Here is a 19,492-nt window from a genome sequence, read left to right as displayed (position 1 = left end):
GTAGAAGATAGGGTGCACGGGGCCAAGGAGATGTAAGCATTCTCTCCTAGGAGGCCGAACTCGGACAAGGGCCACGGGAAGACTTGGCTTCCAGCGCTTTGAGTCTTTGAGTCAGTTTACAGAACACTTAAACGTTCTTCACCGAGGTCAACGTGCCTTTTGGGTCCGTGTTTGCCTCTCTAGAACCAAACGTGTTGCCTGTAAACTGTGTATCAGGCATTCCGATGGGCGCTACGTGAGGTCAAACACACAAAAGATTACTCACCCCCACGCATGTGCAGATGACATCTGTGAATGCATTGAAAAACAAACGTGTTCCTGAAGTGGCGAAGTACACAGCGTTGGCATTTTTAGCGATGGGTGTTACACATGCGTAAATGTAAGTGGATATGGTGTCCCTTCCTATACCTCAGCATGACGAGATGTACATACGTACCATTGTATGAATCATGTTCCGTTTGTTTTTAGCGTGACGCTATTTACAGGCACCCACAACTTAACGGCTCAGAATTTTTAATCTAGTAATAAGGTCTTTTACACAAATAGCATTTATTTTATTTTATTTCAATTTCATTTTATTTTGAGAGAGAGAGGATGAGTGGGGGAGGGAGGGGTAGAGATGGAGAGAGGAGTATCCTAAGCAGGCTTCATGCCCAATGTGGAGCCTGATGCGGGGCTCGATCTCACAGACCATGAGATCATGACCTGAACCGAAATCAAGAGTCGGACACTTAACCAGTTGAGCCACCCAGGCACCCCAACAAATAGCATATGTTTTATAAAGTGAACCATGTTTAGAGTTAGGCTACAGACATGTATTGCTTCGGTATTTTGGTGAATGATAACTACAGGAACCTTTAGCAGGCCACACGATATTTTTTAGCTTAAGAGGTGGCCTAGTTGGGGTAAACATGGCCCATGGGGTACCGTCTTGTTTGTCTCTGTCTGAATTCCACTGCTGGCTGCATAGAGGTGATACCAACGTATCCCATGTAGTTTGAGCTTGAGATCGGGGGTTCTGAGCCCCAGGAAACCTTGTCCAGCTGGCTGGTCACAGGTGGATCACTCAGAGACTGGCCTGGGAGCGTGTGGGTGGATAAACAACTACTGAGGACAGACGGATGGAAATTCTACAAAGCCTCACTGGTTTCTTTGTCCTTCTTCCTGTAGGGCGAGAAGGGGTCCGATGGTCCTGTGGGACTCCCCGGCCCAAAGGTCAGTATGGGCACTGCTCAGGGGCATTTTGGGGCCCAGATAAGCCTTTGCCATGCTCTGTAGATAGACACAAAAGCGGCATGTTAGGTGATGGCCCTGTGGTGTTGGCTTCCACCATGGTTCAGGTAGAAGGATCGAGCAGGTGGCATGGAGTCTGGAACCTCCGTGTCTCAGTCTGAAAACATGAGTGAGAAGAGGGGGGCTTAGAAAGCCCTGGCCCTGACCCTGACCCCATTTGAGGGGCTCACCTCTCCGTGGTCGGTTAATTCTGTGTCAGTCCTTTTAGGCTGCTGCATTCCAGAAACTTTGGGGTGGAGCTGGTCCGAGTCTGTTTAGATGGGCCTGTTATATTTTTCTGTAAGTTGCCTGACACTCTTTTTTGCACAAATCGTTCAGACTCGTGAGTTGCTCAAAGCCCAGCGCCTCCCCATGGGGGCCCCCTCCTCAGTCATGCAGCCGCCTCTGGGGCTCCCCGCCTTCCTGGGTTATTAGCGCTTACAGAGCTGGACAGGGCTGTCTTCTCACGTGGTTCTCTGGTCTCAGAAAGCTCAGACCCAGAGGGATGCTAACTGCCTGTGGTCACACAGGTGGGGGGAAGAGGTCAGTGTGACCCAGTGGCCGTTACCTGGTCTGCTGTTTGAAAGAGGGGCTGTGTGGAAACCCACAGAGATGACGCCCTCCCCTTCTATCCCTCTCTCTACCCCCCCCTGCCTCCTTTCTCCCCTGACTCTGCTGGGCTGGGGACTATGGTCTCTCTCTCTCTCTCACACACACACACACACACACACACACACACACGCCCCACCTGCTCTGCTCTCCTCCCCTCCCCTGGTGCCAAAGGAGAGCAGCTCGGGGCAGCCCAGGGTGCCAGGCAGTCCTCGTGAGGAGAAACACAGGGATTTATGCCTCACTGGGCACCCCCTGGGCTGTAAGCTCAGCCTCTCGATTGTCAGATGGAAGTAAGGAGCAGAGGTGTCTGGGGGGCGGGGGAGGAAGCGGAGAGCATTTGTCTGGAGCAGTGTTGTTTATGGAGTGGCTGTGCTGTGGCTGAACAGATCCAGGGCTGGGCAGGGACCTGAGCAGGGAGGACGAGGCGGGGGGAGAGGAGACTAGGAGGGACTCGGGCACTGCCAGCTGGAGATGCACGTGGCTCCCTCAGAGCTGATTTGCTGTCCTGGGGCTTCAGCCTCGCCGGCCAGATTGTCCCAGGCTGAGGCTGAGACTGCGAGGAAAAACCTGTGGGTCCCAGTGGCCTCATTTATTTACCCACATGCAGCTCAGGTCGGGTCAACAGTCACGGTCTGGCGACCCCAGGTGCCGAGAGGCCCGTTCTAGTGCAGGACGTTCCAGTGAATGAGAGTTGCATCCCCAGCGCTCACAAGCCAGCAACAGAGAGGCATGCATGGGATCGCCTGTGGGGAGAGCCAGGGTAGAAGGCCCGTGGGTCCAGCAGGCTGCATGGGAGCCTCTCGGGGTAAAGAAGGCAGGGGAAGGGCATGGCAGGCCAAGGGAACAGCATAAGCAAACTAGCTTAGGGTATGAAGTGTGAGGTGGGAGTGGACACAGGTGAAACTGCGTACCAGGAGAGGAGAAAGACAGGATGTTGAGGCTTCCTGTGTTGGGTACCCAAGCCCATCTTGGATCGGCTGCTGGTACAGTTGGAGGTGGCCCCACTCCCACACTCAGCCCTTGCAAACTGTTTCCTCCTCTGCGTGCCCTCCCTGTCTTCGTGCACTGCTGGGAGGGCTCAGGACCTTGTGGGCACAGACTGGGCATACAAATGGCATCAGGGGGCCCTGGCTGGCCTCTGGCAGTTTCGGAGTACCTTCCTGCTTTCAGTCTTATGTGAGCTCATGACTGCATGCCCATTTCACGGAGGAGGAGGCCCAAAGAGTAATGATGCTCTCACGTTCAGCAGCAGAGCAGGAGTTTGAATCCAGGCTTCTCACTCTTCCTTGAGGGCTGGGCCATTCCCAGAACAAACACGTGATGCTTTCACCCACTTGCTTTCTCAAAATGTCCTTCGTTCCGGAATTAAGAGGTTGGGGAAATTATGTAGATGCTTCCTCCCTCTCCGGGCACGGGAAGCATGGCCTCATTCCTAAAAAAGAAACTTAAAAAAAAAAAATGTTTGTTTATTTATTTATTTACTTATTTACTTATTTATTTATTTATTTTATTTATTTTATTTATTTATTTATAGAAACAGAGAGAGAGAATCCCGAGCAGGCTCACACTGTCAGCCTATAGCCTAACTTGGGGCTCGATTTTGACAGTGATGAAATCAGCCACTGCCAGGCAGTCGGGGCCAAATGGGCAGTGGGCAGGGGGATCCCTGCCGGGGGGGCCTGACCCAGTGCTCCTCTCTGGTTTCCACCCCTGTAGGGAGACACGGGAGCCACTGGGTTGGCTGGAGCTCCTGGACCCAAGGGAGAAAAAGGTGACGTGGTGAGTACGGGGCTGATGTGGGAGACCCGGGGCTTCCCCCAAGCATGCATGTTGCCACAGTGCACCGAGCCCCTAGTGGGAGCCAGACACCGAGCCACACGCTGCCCCCGGAATGGAGTCCAGGCTCTTCTCCAGGGCACGGGAGGCCCACAGAGGTGGCCCCAGCTGTGGCCCCAGCCCCATCCTGCACCTGCACCCCTCCCCCACTGATTCTGTGCACCCAGATGGGCAGCTAGGAGTCTCCAAACTGGTCACTTCTCACTGGCCAGTGCACATGCTCTTTCCTCCATAAGGAATGATTTTGCTATCTTTCCACTCCCGGTTTTCCTCTCACCTCCCCTTTCTGACTGGCCCCTCTTTCCTCATATCCACATGGAACTGTGTAGGGTTCTCCAGGATATCCCTGTGGCCCCCGGAAAAGAAGCAGGGAACAGTGTCTGCCTGTGACTGGGCACTGGTGTCAGACGTACAAGCAAAACCTACAAAGTAGGCATCACAGGGGTAGTTAAAGAGCAAGGGGAAATCATTCTCTTATTTAAAGTTTAGTTGTTTATTTTGGGAGAGAAAGAGAGAGCACATGATCAGGGGAGGGGCAGAGAGTTGGGGAGAGGGAGAGAATCCCAAGCAGGCTCCACGTGTCCATGCAGAGCCCGACGTGGGGCTTAAACTCACAACGCTGGGATCATGACCTGAGCTAAAATCAAAAGTTGGACGCTCAACCAACTGAGCCACCCACATACCCCAGAGGGAAATCATTCTTAAAGAAGGAAAGGCAGGTGTTATGACAGCATCACATCAAATCCAGAATCTAAGTAAAGAGAAATTGCTAAAAAGAAGAACCAAATGGAAATTCTAGAGCTGGAATTGGAACTGAAATGAAAAGGGTAATCAGTAGAGCGTCTTGACAGTAGGTCTGAACTGGCTGCAGAAAGAGCTGACGTTCTTGCAGACAGATCGATCGTGATCATGTAATCTGAAGACTAGAGAGAACCAGGAAGGCGGAAAATGAGCAGAGCCTCGGAGTGGACCAGAATGCTCATAAGGGAGCAGAAAGCGTATTCAAAGAAATAATGGTGAAAAAAATCCCAGTTATGGTGAAAAGCAGTATTGTACCTGTTCAAGAAGCTCTGTGAGCTCGGTTCAAGGTAAGCAGAAAGAGATCCGTCTCAGAATGATTGTAGTAAAAATGCTAAAAGAGAACCTTTTAAAAATATGTTGATTGATTGATTGATTGATTGATTTAGACAAACAGAGAAAGAATCCCAAGCAGGCTCAGCACTGTCAGCCTATAGCCTGACTTGGGGCTCGATCTCACAAACCCTGAGATCATCACCTGAGCTGAAATCGAGAGTTGGTCGCTCAACTGACAGAGCCACCGGGGTGCCCTGAGAAACTTTTGAAAGCAGCAAGAGAAAGAAATGAGTCGCTGTGTACAAAGAAGCCCCGTAAGAACATTGGCTGACTGACCTTCAGGAATCACAGAGGCCAGAATGCAGCGGGGGTGACCAGGGCAAAGTTGCTCATCACGGCCGTGTCCGATTGGGCATCTAACAAACAGGTGTGGTGACAATGGCACAAGGTCCGGGCAGGAGGGACTAGAGCTGTGTACAGAGCCGTGTGTTTATAAACTCCACTGGAAATAGTATAAGTCTGAAATAGATCATGATAAGGTAAGATGTGCCCGGTACACCCAAGAGCAACCTCTAAGAAATGAAACAAAAATACGCAGTGAAAGTGGTATTAAAGATATTAAGATGTTACTAAAAAATACTTAATGCCAAAAAAAGTCATAAGGATGAAAAAAGAGACAACAACAAAACGATAGGAGACATGCTTGTTCCAGAAACATGCTTGTAATCCAAGGCACTTGCACATCAAAGCGAATTTCGAGAACCATTGGCTCAGTTGTGATCATGTGACACTTGGCGTCACGTCCGACTCGTATTGCAAGACATCGCTCGTTTATGAAGCAGACATTTATTAGAAATGTTTGCTCATCTTGTGGAACACTCGCAGAACAAGTTACAATCCAAGGTTTTACTGTGTGTCAGTAATCATGCAACATGTTCAGGCTGGACATAAAAACAAGATCAGCTCTGCCCTGTCTACAGCCGACACTTGAGATTCAAAGGTGCAAACAGCTTGAAAGTAAAAAGATGGGAGATACATTGGGAGTGACCATGCTAATATCAGACTAAAAATAGACTTCAAAACCCGAAGCTCATGGAAGTAAAGAGGGATATTTGATCATGAGAAAAGTGTCGGTCTTTCAAGCATAGATAACAGTTGTAAACACATGGGCACCTAACAAGAGTCCAAAATCCGTGAAGCAACAAGTGACAGAATGGAAGGGAGGAGTAGGTAACTCAGCGGTGATGGTTAGAGACCTCAGCGCCTCGCTAGTGATGACAGTGACGCCTACAGTCACCAGGACGGTGGAGAAATTGGGACCCTCATAACATTGCTGGTCCAAAATGGCGCAGCTGCTTTGGAAAACACCCTGTCTGTCCTTAAACGGTTAAACAGAATTACCATGTGACTCAGCAGTCCCACTTGGAGATATATATTCAAAAGAAATGAAGACATATGCTCAAACAAACCCTGTGCACAAATGCTCACAGAAGCATTATTCATAATAACCAAAAAGTAAGAACAACCCAGATGTTCATCATGTGATGAATGGATAAATAAGATATGTGATACACTCACCCAGTGGCATGTTATTCAGCAGGAAATTGGAGTATTGCCACATGTTACGGCATGGATGGACCTTGAAACCACTTTGCGAAGAAATCACCACTGGCTGTGAAGCCAGCTGTCACCCACATGTCATGGGATTACATGCATATGAAGTGTCTAGAGGAGACCAGCCTACAGAGATGAAATCGATTCGTGTTTGCCCAGGACAGAGGGTGGTGGGCGGGGAGGACACGAGGAGTGACCGCTAGTGGGTGTGGACTTCTTTCTCAGCTGATGAAAACATCCTAGAACATTGATCATGGTGGTTGTTGCCCAGCTCTGTAAATATGCTAAAAACTATTGACTGGTACACTTTACGTCGGTGAATTACACAGCAGGTGGATTCTATCTCCGTAGAGCTCACAAGGAAAAAAAAATAATGGTACCATAATATTGAGTTGTTGGAAAAATTAGATGGGGTAATACCCACGAGAATCAACACTCAGTAAGGGTTAGCATCTCTTCTGGAAGCTCCTGGGCAGGGCTGACGGGAAAGCATCTGACCCTTTGAGACCCTGGGGTGCTGATGCCATGTGTGACATCATGCCTGGAGACGCTCTCTAGTAAACCTTTGCTTCCTGCTTTCCTTTTCTAGGGCAGGGGGCCTTTTGTCCATGGAGAGAAGGGTGAAAAGGTAAGCATGTCCCTTTTATCGCTCCTCTGGGGGCTGTGCAGCTGGCCGGGGAGCACAGTGTGGAAGGTCGCCTGGGTTTGGGAGAGGTGGTCCACTGTCATGCCGTCCGTAAGAGTCCGAGGGGAGCGAGTAGCCTCGGCATGTCCTCCCCTGACTTGGGCGGTTGGAGCACGTGCAGTGGCCAGCGCTTCCCGGCAGCAACGAGCATGAGTGAGCACGATTGGAGGGAAGCGTCCCTGTAGGACGTGGGTGGCTGACACGTGAAGGAGCAGAGGGTGCTTGCTGGCACCCGTGGGGAGCAGGACACGGAGCCATAGAAGTGCTTTGAAGAGCAGCACTAAGGAGGACATTGAATAGAGCGTGTTCGGGCCTCGTGTGCAGTTTGGGAAGGTCTGTGCCCGGTCAGACACGCTGGGCAAGTTTGAGTCGCAGGTGCCAGATGGGTGTGAGGCGAAAGGACCAGAGGAGTCCTCAGGAGGCTTGCAGAAGTTTCAAGGGGAGATGGTGAGGAGCAGCGGGAGAGGCAGGCAGGGCGGTGGGGGGGGACGGGAGGGGGGGCACGTGCGTGTTCTCCCCAGATATGGGTGTTGCACCTTCTCTCACTTCCTCATGACAAGCAAAGCCCGACAGATCCTGGACATTGCGGTTCCTTCTGAAGAAAGCTTTTGTAAGTGGTTTGTCTATACGGAGAAATAAAAATCAGGGTGGCACTAAAATGCCATTCATTGACTCGCACCAGCCATTAAAAATGTACCTGCGTGCCCCCCACCTTGCCCCGTCCAGGAGACAGCCACAGGACTTCTAGGCGTGTATTTGTGCTAATGATTCACCAGAGTGCAGGGCTCAGAATGCACCGCTGATGGACCCTGGATGGTTTTGTCCTCACACCCTCGCGTAGGGCTGGCTGTACGAGCAGGTGCCGCTCTGTCCCCTTACTGGGGAAACAGCTTTCATGTGGCCAGCCCATTCTCTCCCTGCAGGTACCCTTTTACCAAGTACTTTCACCCCAGAGGTTTCCTCCACAGAGATAAATCACGGACGCACAAAAGTTCGCACTCCGCGTTTTACTCTGTGTAAGTCGTGAGACTGGACACGAGCATGTGCCGTGTAGTAGGCAGAGGGTGAACTAAGTTACCTCACAGCTAAAGAATGCAGTGGTACTCAGGGATGCCAGACCACATTTAGACCAACGATTAACGACCTAGAAAATGAAAATAGTATTTTGTTAATTTTGAAAGCACATGGGAAAACATCTATACAGTGTGACCCTAGCCCTGGGTGTGTGTGTGCATGTGTGTGCACACACAATCACTCCTACAGGAGAGCAGTCTGAGAGCCAGCGTGGTACACAGCACAGCATGACTTTGCCACCAGTTTTCCAGTCTGGGTGTCCTGACACTGAAGACGGGACTGGCGGCCACCATCCATCCTTCCGGTGTGGTTTAAAAGCCCAGCACCTGGAGGCAAGATGCTCAAAGTCAGTAACCACTTTTGTCTATTGTTGCCAGCTTCCCAGGCTCCTGTGGGCCCAGAGCACAGGGATTAGCAAGATACCCGGATGTTCCTATCAGGACTGGGGTTGCCGGAGCCCTTGAAGTCCGGGTGCTGGGCCCGGGTGGTGCTTGGTGGGCGATACCAACATGCGTCTCCTGGACCAGCACGTCCTCTGGCTGGAGAGGTGTCCCCAGGCAGGAAGTGATGGGCCTCTTTTCTCTTTTGAGCAGTAGGTGCTGCTGGGCCTTGTCTGTTCTGGTTTAGCTCAGAAGGAGCAGCGTTATTCTCCTGATGCCTGGAGCCACCTCCCTGGTGCCCCAGACCCCTGCCTGCAGCACCACATTCAGGACTCGAAGCTGCCAGCTCACAGTCCCAGCCGGGGAGACCTTACATACTTGGTGCTGGCAGGACAGATGGGCAGCTGGACAGACTCTACCAGTTCTGGCTCTGTCCTTAGTTGACATTCTCTTGCAGTTGGACATTTTTAGCAAAGTCTGAGTCTGGAATCTGCCACATATTAGCTGTGTGATTTGGGGTGAGTCACCTCCCTCTCTGGGCCTCTGCTTCATCATCTGTAAAAGCGAGGGGGTGGGACGAGATGATGCATAAAGGCTCTTGCAGGCGGCAGCTCTGAGACTTGGGAATCAGCCCAACCCAGCCCGATTCCCCAGGGCTGTCTTCTGCAGCTTAGAATCTCTGCTTCCCCCTCGAGGATGAGCCAGGGCCAGGGTGGGTCACGGGGACTGATAGAGTCCACAGAGCAGAGAAGGTCACCGGTGACTAATGCATTTGGACAGGGCCCAACAAACTTCTGCACTTGAATATTGTCCCCATAGCAGGTGCCTCGAGTGAGGGGATTGGATGGACTGGAGCCCAGTGGGTCCAGGGATTGTATTTCTCTGATTGTGGCTGTGTGTCTTGTGTTTCTGGCATGTAATTAACTGTGAGGATGTGTGTCGGCCTCTAGGAGGGCCAGCGTGCCCCATACCTTAGGTCTCGTGATGAAGACAGTGCATTAGGGAGGGCACTACTTACGCCTGTTTCACAGATGGGGAGAATAAAGCTTAGAGGTCAAGTGACCTGCCCAGGGTCACAAGTTAATGGGATGGTGGGAAACATAATCACTGGTTATTACTAAAGGGAAGGGCAGGCAGCTGGAGGGCTGATTAAAGCCCCCCTTCCCCAGCAGCTGAGAAAACTGGCTCTCAGAGAAGGTAGGTGACTGGCCCAAGGTCACGCAGCTCTTGGCCTCCTGACTCTCCTTGGCTCCCACATCAGATGCCCTAGACCATTGCATGGTGCCATATTCCTGGACTGCTTCTGCCCCTTGTCTTGGAAGCTGATCTCCTCTCTGGTTCCCATATTCACCAGAGAGTTCTTGGGGTCAGTCTCCCCCAGTGTTTTAATATATGTGAAATAAGACTAAGGTCGGGGGGGGGGGCAGCCTTTTAGGGGATGCCCCCAAACTGCTGCCCACAGCCCAGGAGTTGTGGCCGTAAAGGGAGAGGAAAGGAGGATGAACCTCTGAAGCATCTGGGGCACAGCTGGCATCAGGCATGGGCTTTGCCACATGAGCGGATGGATGAATGGATTTGGGGCTCCGTCACCCAGGACTGAGGACCAGCTTCACCCAGTAGGGAGATCACAGACTGCGTGGAGGAGACCCAGCTTCAGAATCTGGCTCCACCTCGTGCTGACCCCATGTCTGTCCTTGGTCTACTCTGAGCCTCAGTTTCCTCATCTGTGAAAGGGGGAAGGGGATGGTAATGGTTCCCACCACCGAAGGAGGCAGTGTACATGAAGGGGTTGATGCAGTGCCTATCGAGCTGGTGATGCTCTGTTCCTGTTCCTCCCATAATCTTCAGTTAATTTCCAGCTCATTTGGTGGTGGTGATGAGGGCATATAGCCGCTGCTCTGGGCTGGGCTGGACCAATTCGGGTGCAGTCAGAGAGAGCAGGGAGGGGTGATGACCTCAGTGCCCTCTGCCCTGGGTTCTTCCCTGCAGAGAAGATTGACCAGCACAGTGAGATGCTGGCATGAGGGTTCCTTTGGGTGGGCACTGAGTCGGTCTGGGTGCCATGGAGGTGAAGTCTGCGGCATTAGCCAGACCGTGAGCCCCACCAGTGGAAAGATTTAGAAACAACAGAAACAAGACCAAAATGTGAGTTTCCAGTGAGCTTCTTCGTGGTGCATCCTGGGGGTCTTTCTGCTGTGGGGACCAATGCTGCCTCTGGAGGAACCCAGAGCCACTGGGTTGTGTCCCGTTCCTGGGCCCACAGCGCCCTCTGGTGTCTGCACACCAGAGCGTCTGCTCCAATTTCCCTCTGCAGGGCTCCTGCCTAATGTGACACTGGGCACTTCTCTGCCGTTCTGGGGCTGTCGTCTTTTCTTTAGAAACCTGGCACCTGGGGGGAAGGAGGGAAGAGGAAGTCTTGGTTTTGTGCTCAGACCTGGGTTCAGGTGATGGAAGGAAAGCAGGTTTGGGGAGCTGGGCAGACATGGCTTGGATCCCAGCTCTGCAGAGGCTGGGTGATCTTCGGCTGGTGTGTCCCTGAGCCTCAGTGTCCCCTCTGTAAAGTGGGTGCAGTGGTGCCTTCCCTGTGTGGCAGTTTTGGGGATCATGGGAGGTTGCTCATGCCTGTAAAAGCACCTGGCTTAGTCCCCGGCTCAGGTAAGCACACGTAAAAATCCGTTCCTTGCCTTTCTTGTCCTTCTGCTGGAAATTGCCAAAACCCGGAGAAGAGTAATGTGTGTTTCTTCAGCGGAAAGCATTCAAGTACCTTGTATGAGAGAGGGTGGTGGGTTCACAGAGCCCTAAAACCTGGGTTGGGGCCCCCACCAGGGTCTCGTTCACCGGTTCCGTGGAGGAAACACGTGCTTGAGCACAGCCATGTGGTCCAGTGTGTGATTCTTGCGGGTCCCTAGATAAGCCGGGTTGTGGCCTCCACCCGCCATGCTGTTGACACACGCTCAGGACCCTGTCTGAGCCTCAGGGGACGGAGGAGCAGAGGACGGTCACATCAGCAGAGCACCCCAAGGGTTTCCTAGGATAGTAGGTGTCGTGCTGGGGGGAGGGCGGTGGCGAGAAGATGCAACCCCCCAAAAATGTCTAGGAAATTATCATGAGCACAATTCATATGAAAGGAAAGACAGAAACAGAAACAAAAATACCGCAAGCTGACTCTGTCTTTTGCAAGTACTCGTGACAACTACAATGGCAACGAGAAATGGGAAACAAGCTAATGGAGTATCACGTTGCAGCAGCCAGATGGGCATAAGTGAGAATTAGGAACACCTTATGATAGGGAGCTATGCATGCAACATAATGCAAATGAAATAGAGGCCAGGAAGCCCTACGTGCTCACACATAAAAAGACGTGTGTGCGGTGCAAACAACCAGCACGTTGGGGCAGTGGGATTTGGGGGGTTCCATATGTCTTGTTAATTACTCTTCCTGGTGCTACAACATCTGTAAACATTTAACCAAAGACTAAGTCTTAACATAATGAAAATCCTTTTAAATATAGTACATTCACAATGTTTGTGTGTGAAATCCCCAAGCGGCGTGATTTTGGAGTGCGGACCCCTGGACGGCATGACGGCTGTGGGTCCAGATGGCAGGACAGGGCAGTGGCTGAGGACTGGGCTTTGGGAACCTGGAGCTGCCCCTCTCCTGCCACATAACCTTGGGGAGGTCTCCACTGCTCTTAGTGCCTCAGTTTCCTCTCCTGTGCATAAGAGAGACTAGAAAGAACCACGCTCTCCTAACGTTGACATGAGGGTTCATTAAGGGGATCCAGGAAAGAACTTCACAGGCTCCTGCTAAATAACAACTTCGGCAAACATTAGCAAGAGTCAAGTGCAAGCCATCCACCCTCCAATTCCCTGAGCAGGAGGATCCGTTCAGACACATTATCTAAGTTAGACCCAACCATACAAACTCAGTACTTCTGCTTCGAAGCCTGGAGGCAGATGTTCTCTCCCTGGGCCCACGGCTGTGAGGATGACAGCCTTGACGCTCCTCTAGCCATTTTTGCTGCAGTGAAATGAGCCAGTTGGAGCAGGGCGAGGTGACCCTCAGAGGTCGGCCCCGAAATGGATCCTTGTAAGTGATGCTGCTGAGCGACCATGCGGGCAGCATCTCCGGCTGCTCAGACACACCACACGCTGCATTTCCTGCCAGCGTTGTCTTTATGAACAGCAGCCGGCACTAATACTCCAATTAGAGTGGGGTTGGGGTGTGGAAGGGGCCCCAGGCAGGGTCAGTCAAGACCAGGGTATGGAGGTGGGGCAGGGCTGGGTGCCTGGAGTGGCACACCATAGGGACAGCATAGGGAGAGAGCTCCACAGCCCCTCATCAGTGCTGCTCACACCTTGCAGGTAACAAGGGCATTTGAGACCTGTAGGGGACGAAATTGGGACAGAGTGTCCCATAGAGCCATGCTTGGGTCAGCAACTCAGTACTCAGCATTTGGTAGAAGGGAAGAAACTCAAAAACAACAACGACCAGAAAGTCCTTTCTTAAGCATTTCTGCAGAAATCCATATGGCGATAAATAAAAGTTCAGATGGATTTTGTGCTCAGATTTCACGGTGTGGTGCACCGGAAAAAATATATGAGCAAACAGAAGAAACTCGGCCGAGTTTTATTGGGCTGGCTGGCTCAGGTCACGCAAACATCAGTTCCTTGTCTTTTATGGCTTTTTTCCAATCTTCCCGGGATCACAAACCCGACAGGACAAACTCGGTAAAGGAGGAAACTGAGTCAAACCAGTAGCCGAGGTGTCGCCTTCTCGAAATTTTGACTGAACATCCTGAAGGGAATGCCAGAGCCACGAGCAATGAGCCAGAGTGTTCTGGAGTCCTCGTGTCCTAGGAGAGCGTTTGTGCAGTGGGTCATCACGAAGCTGAAGAAATAAGATGCTGAGTGGAAAACTCGGGAGAGCCCAAGGCCATCAGGATGCAACTAAGAAGGGTTGTTTGGAACCAGGTTCATAGTGGTTGGCAGAGGCAGCCTGGTCCCTGGGTCTGGAAGACTAGGTTCTACACGTGTTCCCCCAAGGACAAAGAGGCATCCTCCACGTTGCTGTGGACCCTGAAGTCTCCAGCCTCTCAGGAAAGGCAGCCAGCTGGAGAGAAATTGGGGACCCACCTGCCAAGAAGTCACTCCCAGCAGTGGGGCAGGGCACCTGGAAGCCCTCAGTTCCAACTGTCCTTCTCTGAGACATGCCATCTTGTCCGAAACATGCAAGTGGCGGTGAATTTACGTTTGATTATAAAATGCTGTTGTGACACTGTTCCCTACCGAGCTGTGCTCAGCATCAAGCGTTAGCTGGCAGATAAACTCCACGTGTTTGGAGTGCAGGTCACACCTGCTGCTGTGACGGGGCCCCAAGACACCCTTGTCCCCCTGCATCTGTGTCTTGCCGATTCTGCGCTCATGTTCCCAGGGCTTCCTCTTGGTGTTTCTCCTCCCTGAGACTGCTTCCTCCTTGTGCATCCACCAGTGTGCTCTGCCTCTTGGAATACCAGAGATGCTTCTGACCCAGTAACCTTCGAGCCCTCATTCATGGGGCCAGGAGGCCCCCCAGGGCACCATCTCATCCATTCCTCTCTCCGCAATTCATGGCAAAGCCATTGAGTCTTGGAAAACACACACATGGATGTTTTCACTGTAAGATGCTGTAGGAAGAGGGCAAGGTAGTTTATCATATGCTCTGGCTTGCTCAGAATCCTAACAGCTACCCATTTAGGGGCACACAGGGCACCCTCAGACTGGGGAGGGACAGTGAAATGAGGGACATGAGCCTTAAGGTATGATTAAGGCAACCGTTTGCACCTGAGAGCCCAGAGGATGATGAGGAGTGTCCACAAAAAAAGTCACTGGCCACTGTGCAGCTGATGGGGCAGAGCACGTAAGAGCTAGGAATGATCCCATTTAAGCCTGGTCTGAGCTCACTGAGGGCCTTTCCTGTGAAGCCTTCACGGCAGCGCCTGGCGATCTTATTGTGGGGAACAGTCAGACCAGCTGTCGCAATGGCACCAACATGGCAGACACACTGTGTGCTATCTCCAGGGTAAAGGACAGGTCCTCCCCTGAGCCACTTCTTCTCTTTGGTGTCTTTCAAGGCCAGGCTGTCTGAAATTGTGAGGTGACGTATCATGGAATCTTTGTAGAATGGCTTGCAGAATTGGTGGGGGGTGAAGAGAGGGCCTTTCCACATAGGGATTTTCTTCCTCTTGCCTCCTTTCCAGACCAGGGACCAGGAAAGGTTTCTAGAAACCACACAATGCTACTTCTACATGTGTGGGGTTTCTGGTGTAAGTGAAACGTGGCACAGCAAGGAGCAGTGGGCACATTTTTATTTCATGGATTCTTTCTGAGAGGATGTGGAGGCATTAGCAATAGGAGCCATGCACAGTCCAACGGCCAACATGTGGGGATTTCATCTGGAATGGCATAGTGACTTCATCTCAAAGAAAGTGCCGTGTTGTGGAAAGAATCCTAACCGCTTTTATTGAGCTCTTGGTGTGTGCCAGGCTGTTGAGTTTGAGTATCAGCCTCGTGCAGCCTCTTAGGGAGTCTGGGGCATGCCCAAAGTCACAGAGTGACCCGCTGTTATCTATGGCACTGGCCAGTGCCAGGTTTCCACCCTTCTCCGAAAGCAGTGCTGGTATCTGGGAATCCTTGACCCTCAACAACCGTGTCCCTTGTGGGAATTGGCTTATTTCATGTAATGACTGCATTGTGGAGCTTCTGAGCCATAAAATGTAAATTATACGTGCGTGTTTGTATGTGTGAAGCTTCTAAGATATATTTATGCCATTGCCTCTAGCTCTGGGTTCCTTTCTCTTTGCTCACGGCTGGCTTAATCAGCAGCCCCATCTCCTATTGTTAGCCTCTGCATTAATGTGCATTATTCATGGTTATCGAGTTGGATAACTGTGGTTGAAGGCCTTCTATTTTTATAATAATTAAAGGGTTTAGGGGAAAATAAGTTTAGCTGCTTCTCTGCCCTCACGTAGCCTTGTGGGTTGGGGGCAAAAGACTGAGAGAAAAATGGTGCCACAGCCCCTGTCCGTGGTGCTGAAGGACACGCTGGGGAAGTTTGAGTTCACGGATCTCACAGCCCCAGGCAGAGCTGGAATAGGAAAGTCTGCACCTTTCCCCAGCTCTGTCTGACACTCAGGCACTTGCCAAGTCTAATGGGCCAGTCACAGGACCAAGGGCTTAGTATGGGGTGGGGAGCACTTGTGAGGAGGACAAATGCTGGGCTGCAGGACCGTTGGATGGGGCAGGAGACAGGGGAGGCTAAAGACGTTGACCCTGGACACAGCCTGGCGGCTTCAGACCCTGCTTGGCCACTTGGCAGCTGTGTGACATTGTGCAGTTCCTCAACCCCTTAGCCCTTACTTTCTTCTTCTATAAATTGGTGACTGATGCTACCTGTCTTAGAGAGTTGCTCATAAGGACAAAATGACCCAATGAAAATAAAGACTTATATTTGTAAAAAAAAGTGCTCATAAATATTAAGTATAATTACCATTACACCAGCATAGTGTTACATTTTTTATACACCAGATGATGTCTTCAGCATCCCGGCCGTCGGTGAGGTCTTATCCCCAGGGGTGGCTGGCAGTTGTGAAATGTCCGGGCTCCCGCTGTCTCCTGAGGATGGCCTCACTGTAAGTCTGTCGGCCTCCCAAAGCCTGGAGAGTGTTATTGGAAATTTGTGTTCCAGATGGGGTGTGTTGTGGTATGGGGTGTCCTTTCCTTTCCTCCGTTCATATAGAATAATTTGTAGAGCCTCTAAGAATCTAACAGCACCTGGTATCTGTGAGTACCGTGGTCTGCCAGGACTCGTGGACATGCTACTTAGCTTGGAGGTAAATACTGCTGCCCTCATTTTACAAGTGTATTCACCGTGTGACCAGGAACCATGTGAGTTTCTCTCTCCGTGTGGTCGAGCCAGGAGCTGTGCTCGTGTTTTCTGACCCCACAGCTGGCATTTATCAGTGCTGAGCAGTGTTTCTCAGACTTGCCAGCATCTGAATCACCAGGAGTGTTTATTAAACCAGTGTGCTGGGCCCCACACCCAGAGCGTCTGGTTCTGTGGACTGGGAGCCGGGCAGAGAATCTGTCTTTCTAGCAAGGCCCAGGCAATGCTGATGCTGCTGGCCCAGGAGCCGCTCGTTGAGGGCCACTGCCCAGGGGACTCCTCAGACCCCACCTACAGGACCTATGGTCTCTTACCAGGTGAACCAAGAGTAATACTAACATGCTTGTCTAGCAATGAAGTGATCTCTTTGTCAACATTTGGAAAAAAGTCTGATAGTTAACCAAAAGAACAGGGGAAGTATCTTCTCTGTCTTTTGTCTGTATTTTTCCCAGTGAGTAACCACATAATTCCTGGACGTCTGGTTTGACAGCGGGTGTCCTGCCCCTTGTTACCCTCCTGGGGGCTCCAAGTGAGACCACAGAGGCAGTGTGTGGGGCGGGGGGTGGGCAGAGAGGTCCACTGAGACATGGCTTCAAGGTCCTGCCCTCTTCCCTGAGCCCTGATTATCTCCTGTAACGGGTTTCACGTACATCATCTATTGTCATCCTCTTAATCTGAGTGACTTCCTTTTTACAGGTGAAGAACGGGAGTTTGGATAGTTTACCCAAAATAATAATTTCTGATGCTTGTCTGAGTTTCCCTACATTTAAAGCCTTTCCCCATTGTCTCCAGGCATCTAACCCACCACCTTGGGCCAGAGGTAACAGTCCATCTCGTGTTACCTTTTGCGCAGGTGAAGGAGCTGCGACCTGGGAGGGGAAGTTGCTCATTCCACTCAGCTAACGGATGGCAGAGGCTCCTTGCCAGTTCATACCCTTCTCCTCTGGTCTAGTCCTGTTGCTTTCCCTTCTATCTTGTTCTTTATTTCTCTCTCTCTTTCCTTTTCTTTCCTTCCTTCCTTCCTTCCTTCCTTCCTTCCTTCCTTCCTTCCCTTCATTTCCCTCCTTTTGTTATACTTTACCATGGATCCTTAGCTACACATATCCCCTTTAAAACATTCCCTGTACCTGACTTGACCAATTCCTGGAGCATCTCCGTTCTTCTCCTTTTTTGACCCTCCCCGCCGGTTTAAGAATGGGTTTCTCATTCTCAGGAGAATGCAAACAACTGTCATTTTAATTACGTCCACACCCCTTTTTCCATCTGAGAGCAGTGTGGGTCTCTATCCTACAAATGATGAAGTGGGGCTCAGAGACAGTGAGTGGGTTTCATGACGGGATCGGGCAGGCAACCCAGAGCTGTAACTTGCCCTTTGCAAAGACGCTGCCGTCAGCTGATGGGGAGTCCACCTGGGGGATTTTGGAAGGTGTGTTACAGGGCATGGTGGTGTTCTGGGAGGCCAAGCTTAGGGGACACAAAAACATACAATAGTTGAGTCAGGTTGACAATTTTCATAAGAGCAGAAACCCATCTGATAAATGCCTGGATTTCTCAGAATCTGTTTTGCAGTGCTGGCATGGTTATCCTTATCTTTTAATAAGATTGAAAAGAGATGCTATCCTCTTGGACAAAGAAAACATTTGCCTCTAAAGAGGCATCCAGACAGTTTCTTAGATGACAAAACAAGGGTGGCCCTCCCATCATGGAGAAGTGGCTGGTTTCATGATACCAATCGCCTAAAACCAATTTGCCAAGCTGCCCATGTCCTTGGGATGCACAAATCCTGTACCTAGATTTGTGATCCCTATTTATACACGAAGATTGAGTATCAGAGCATTTCACGAACTAGACCATGACCATCTGTACTAAGTAATGGAGGGTTTGAAACCACAGTTTGCTGGCTCTGGTTTTCTACACCTGCTGTCCTCTGTGCCCCTGGGGTTTTCTTACCCACAAGCCTAACTTTAAAGTAGGAGGGCCTCCCTACTGTCTCCCTTACAAGCCCACAGAGCTTAGGAAGGGATTGAAGCACACAGCACTGGTGGGGTCCTGTGCCAAGCAGGCAGTGTTGACAGGGAGATGCTGATGCCCTGACAGCCCTACTCATGGAGCTCCTGTCTAGTGGGTGAGACAGATTCACCCAGAGCCATCTACTGGGCATCTGTTGGAAAGCACCACCAGGGCTAATGTGACAACTGGGCAGAGGGAAAGTTCCAGAACTCTGTGGAGTTCTCTCTGGCATTGTCTCTGGTCTCCTCCCTGGCTCCCTTTATTAGATGGTCCTGGGAGCTCCAATGCCCTACTACCCTCCTCCCCTTTATTCCTGAGGCAGGAGCCAACCCAGACACCCCTCCCCTGCCTTCAGCTGCAGAAGCCAGAAGACAGACTGGCCTTTCAAGGACCCACCATCTTAACTGGGTAACCAGCACCTGGGGTGAGCTCTGCAACGGCTCCCACAATAGGCCTGATTCTGGAGGGAAGCGCCATTGAGGGCAGGTCCTCAAAGGAAGTCCTTACTCTTCTCTGACATTCCTCCTTTTGGGAAATCTTGCATTTAGCCCTAGAGTTGTAGAAAAGCAGAGATAAGTGGGCAGGGGTCCCTGCCATCTGCAAATGCACATGCCATGCACTCAGATTGGTGCAGGATGGGACAGGGGATAAAACATGGGTCTTGGAGATGAGGCAGCTGGGGAGCTAAGGCTGCCTCCCTATGCCTGACCACCAGCCTCCTGGCTTCATGCGGAGCGCCGGCCTCCGGTCAGCCAGTTGAAGGAGCTCTGATGCTTTCCCAGGGAGTAAGGGTTGGCTGAGGCCGTGGGGGAGGAACTGGGTCCCTGGAGAAGGGGAGCGAGGCTGGGCGCCCAGGCACTGCTGCCTCAGCCCGCCCACCCCGGCCATGCCAGCCGCTAGGCAGGCTCGGGCAAGCGTGGGCCCTCTGTGCCCATGTGTTCCATGAAAAGTGAGGAGAAAGACACTTGTGAACATGCTCTGAACCAGTGCGTGCAAACGCTGCTCAGGGGCA

At 51.4% G+C, this 19,492-nt stretch overlaps 1 protein-coding gene across 5 annotated transcripts in view; it reads left to right on the top strand.

Annotated features, from left to right (window-relative positions):
- The window catches only part of COL22A1 (collagen type XXII alpha 1 chain), a 259,317-nt gene that overhangs the window by 77,425 nt on the left and 162,400 nt on the right, over nt 1-19,492 (top strand). For all 5 annotated transcript variants that reach the window (XM_042923636.1, XM_042923634.1, XM_042923635.1 and 2 more), the window contains exons 10-12: nt 1,171-1,215; nt 3,601-3,663; nt 6,998-7,036. In XM_042923636.1, coding sequence (XP_042779570.1) covers nt 1,171-1,215; nt 3,601-3,663; nt 6,998-7,036 — 147 coding nt within the window. The remainder of the gene's footprint in view (nt 1-1,170; nt 1,216-3,600; nt 3,664-6,997; nt 7,037-19,492) is intronic.

The sequence above is a fragment of the Panthera leo genome, chromosome F2 (genome assembly GCF_018350215.1).
Source record: "Panthera leo isolate Ple1 chromosome F2, P.leo_Ple1_pat1.1, whole genome shotgun sequence".
In the NCBI taxonomy this organism is placed as follows: Eukaryota; Metazoa; Chordata; class Mammalia; order Carnivora; family Felidae; genus Panthera; species Panthera leo.
This window is presented reverse-complemented; position numbering and strand designations above follow the sequence as displayed.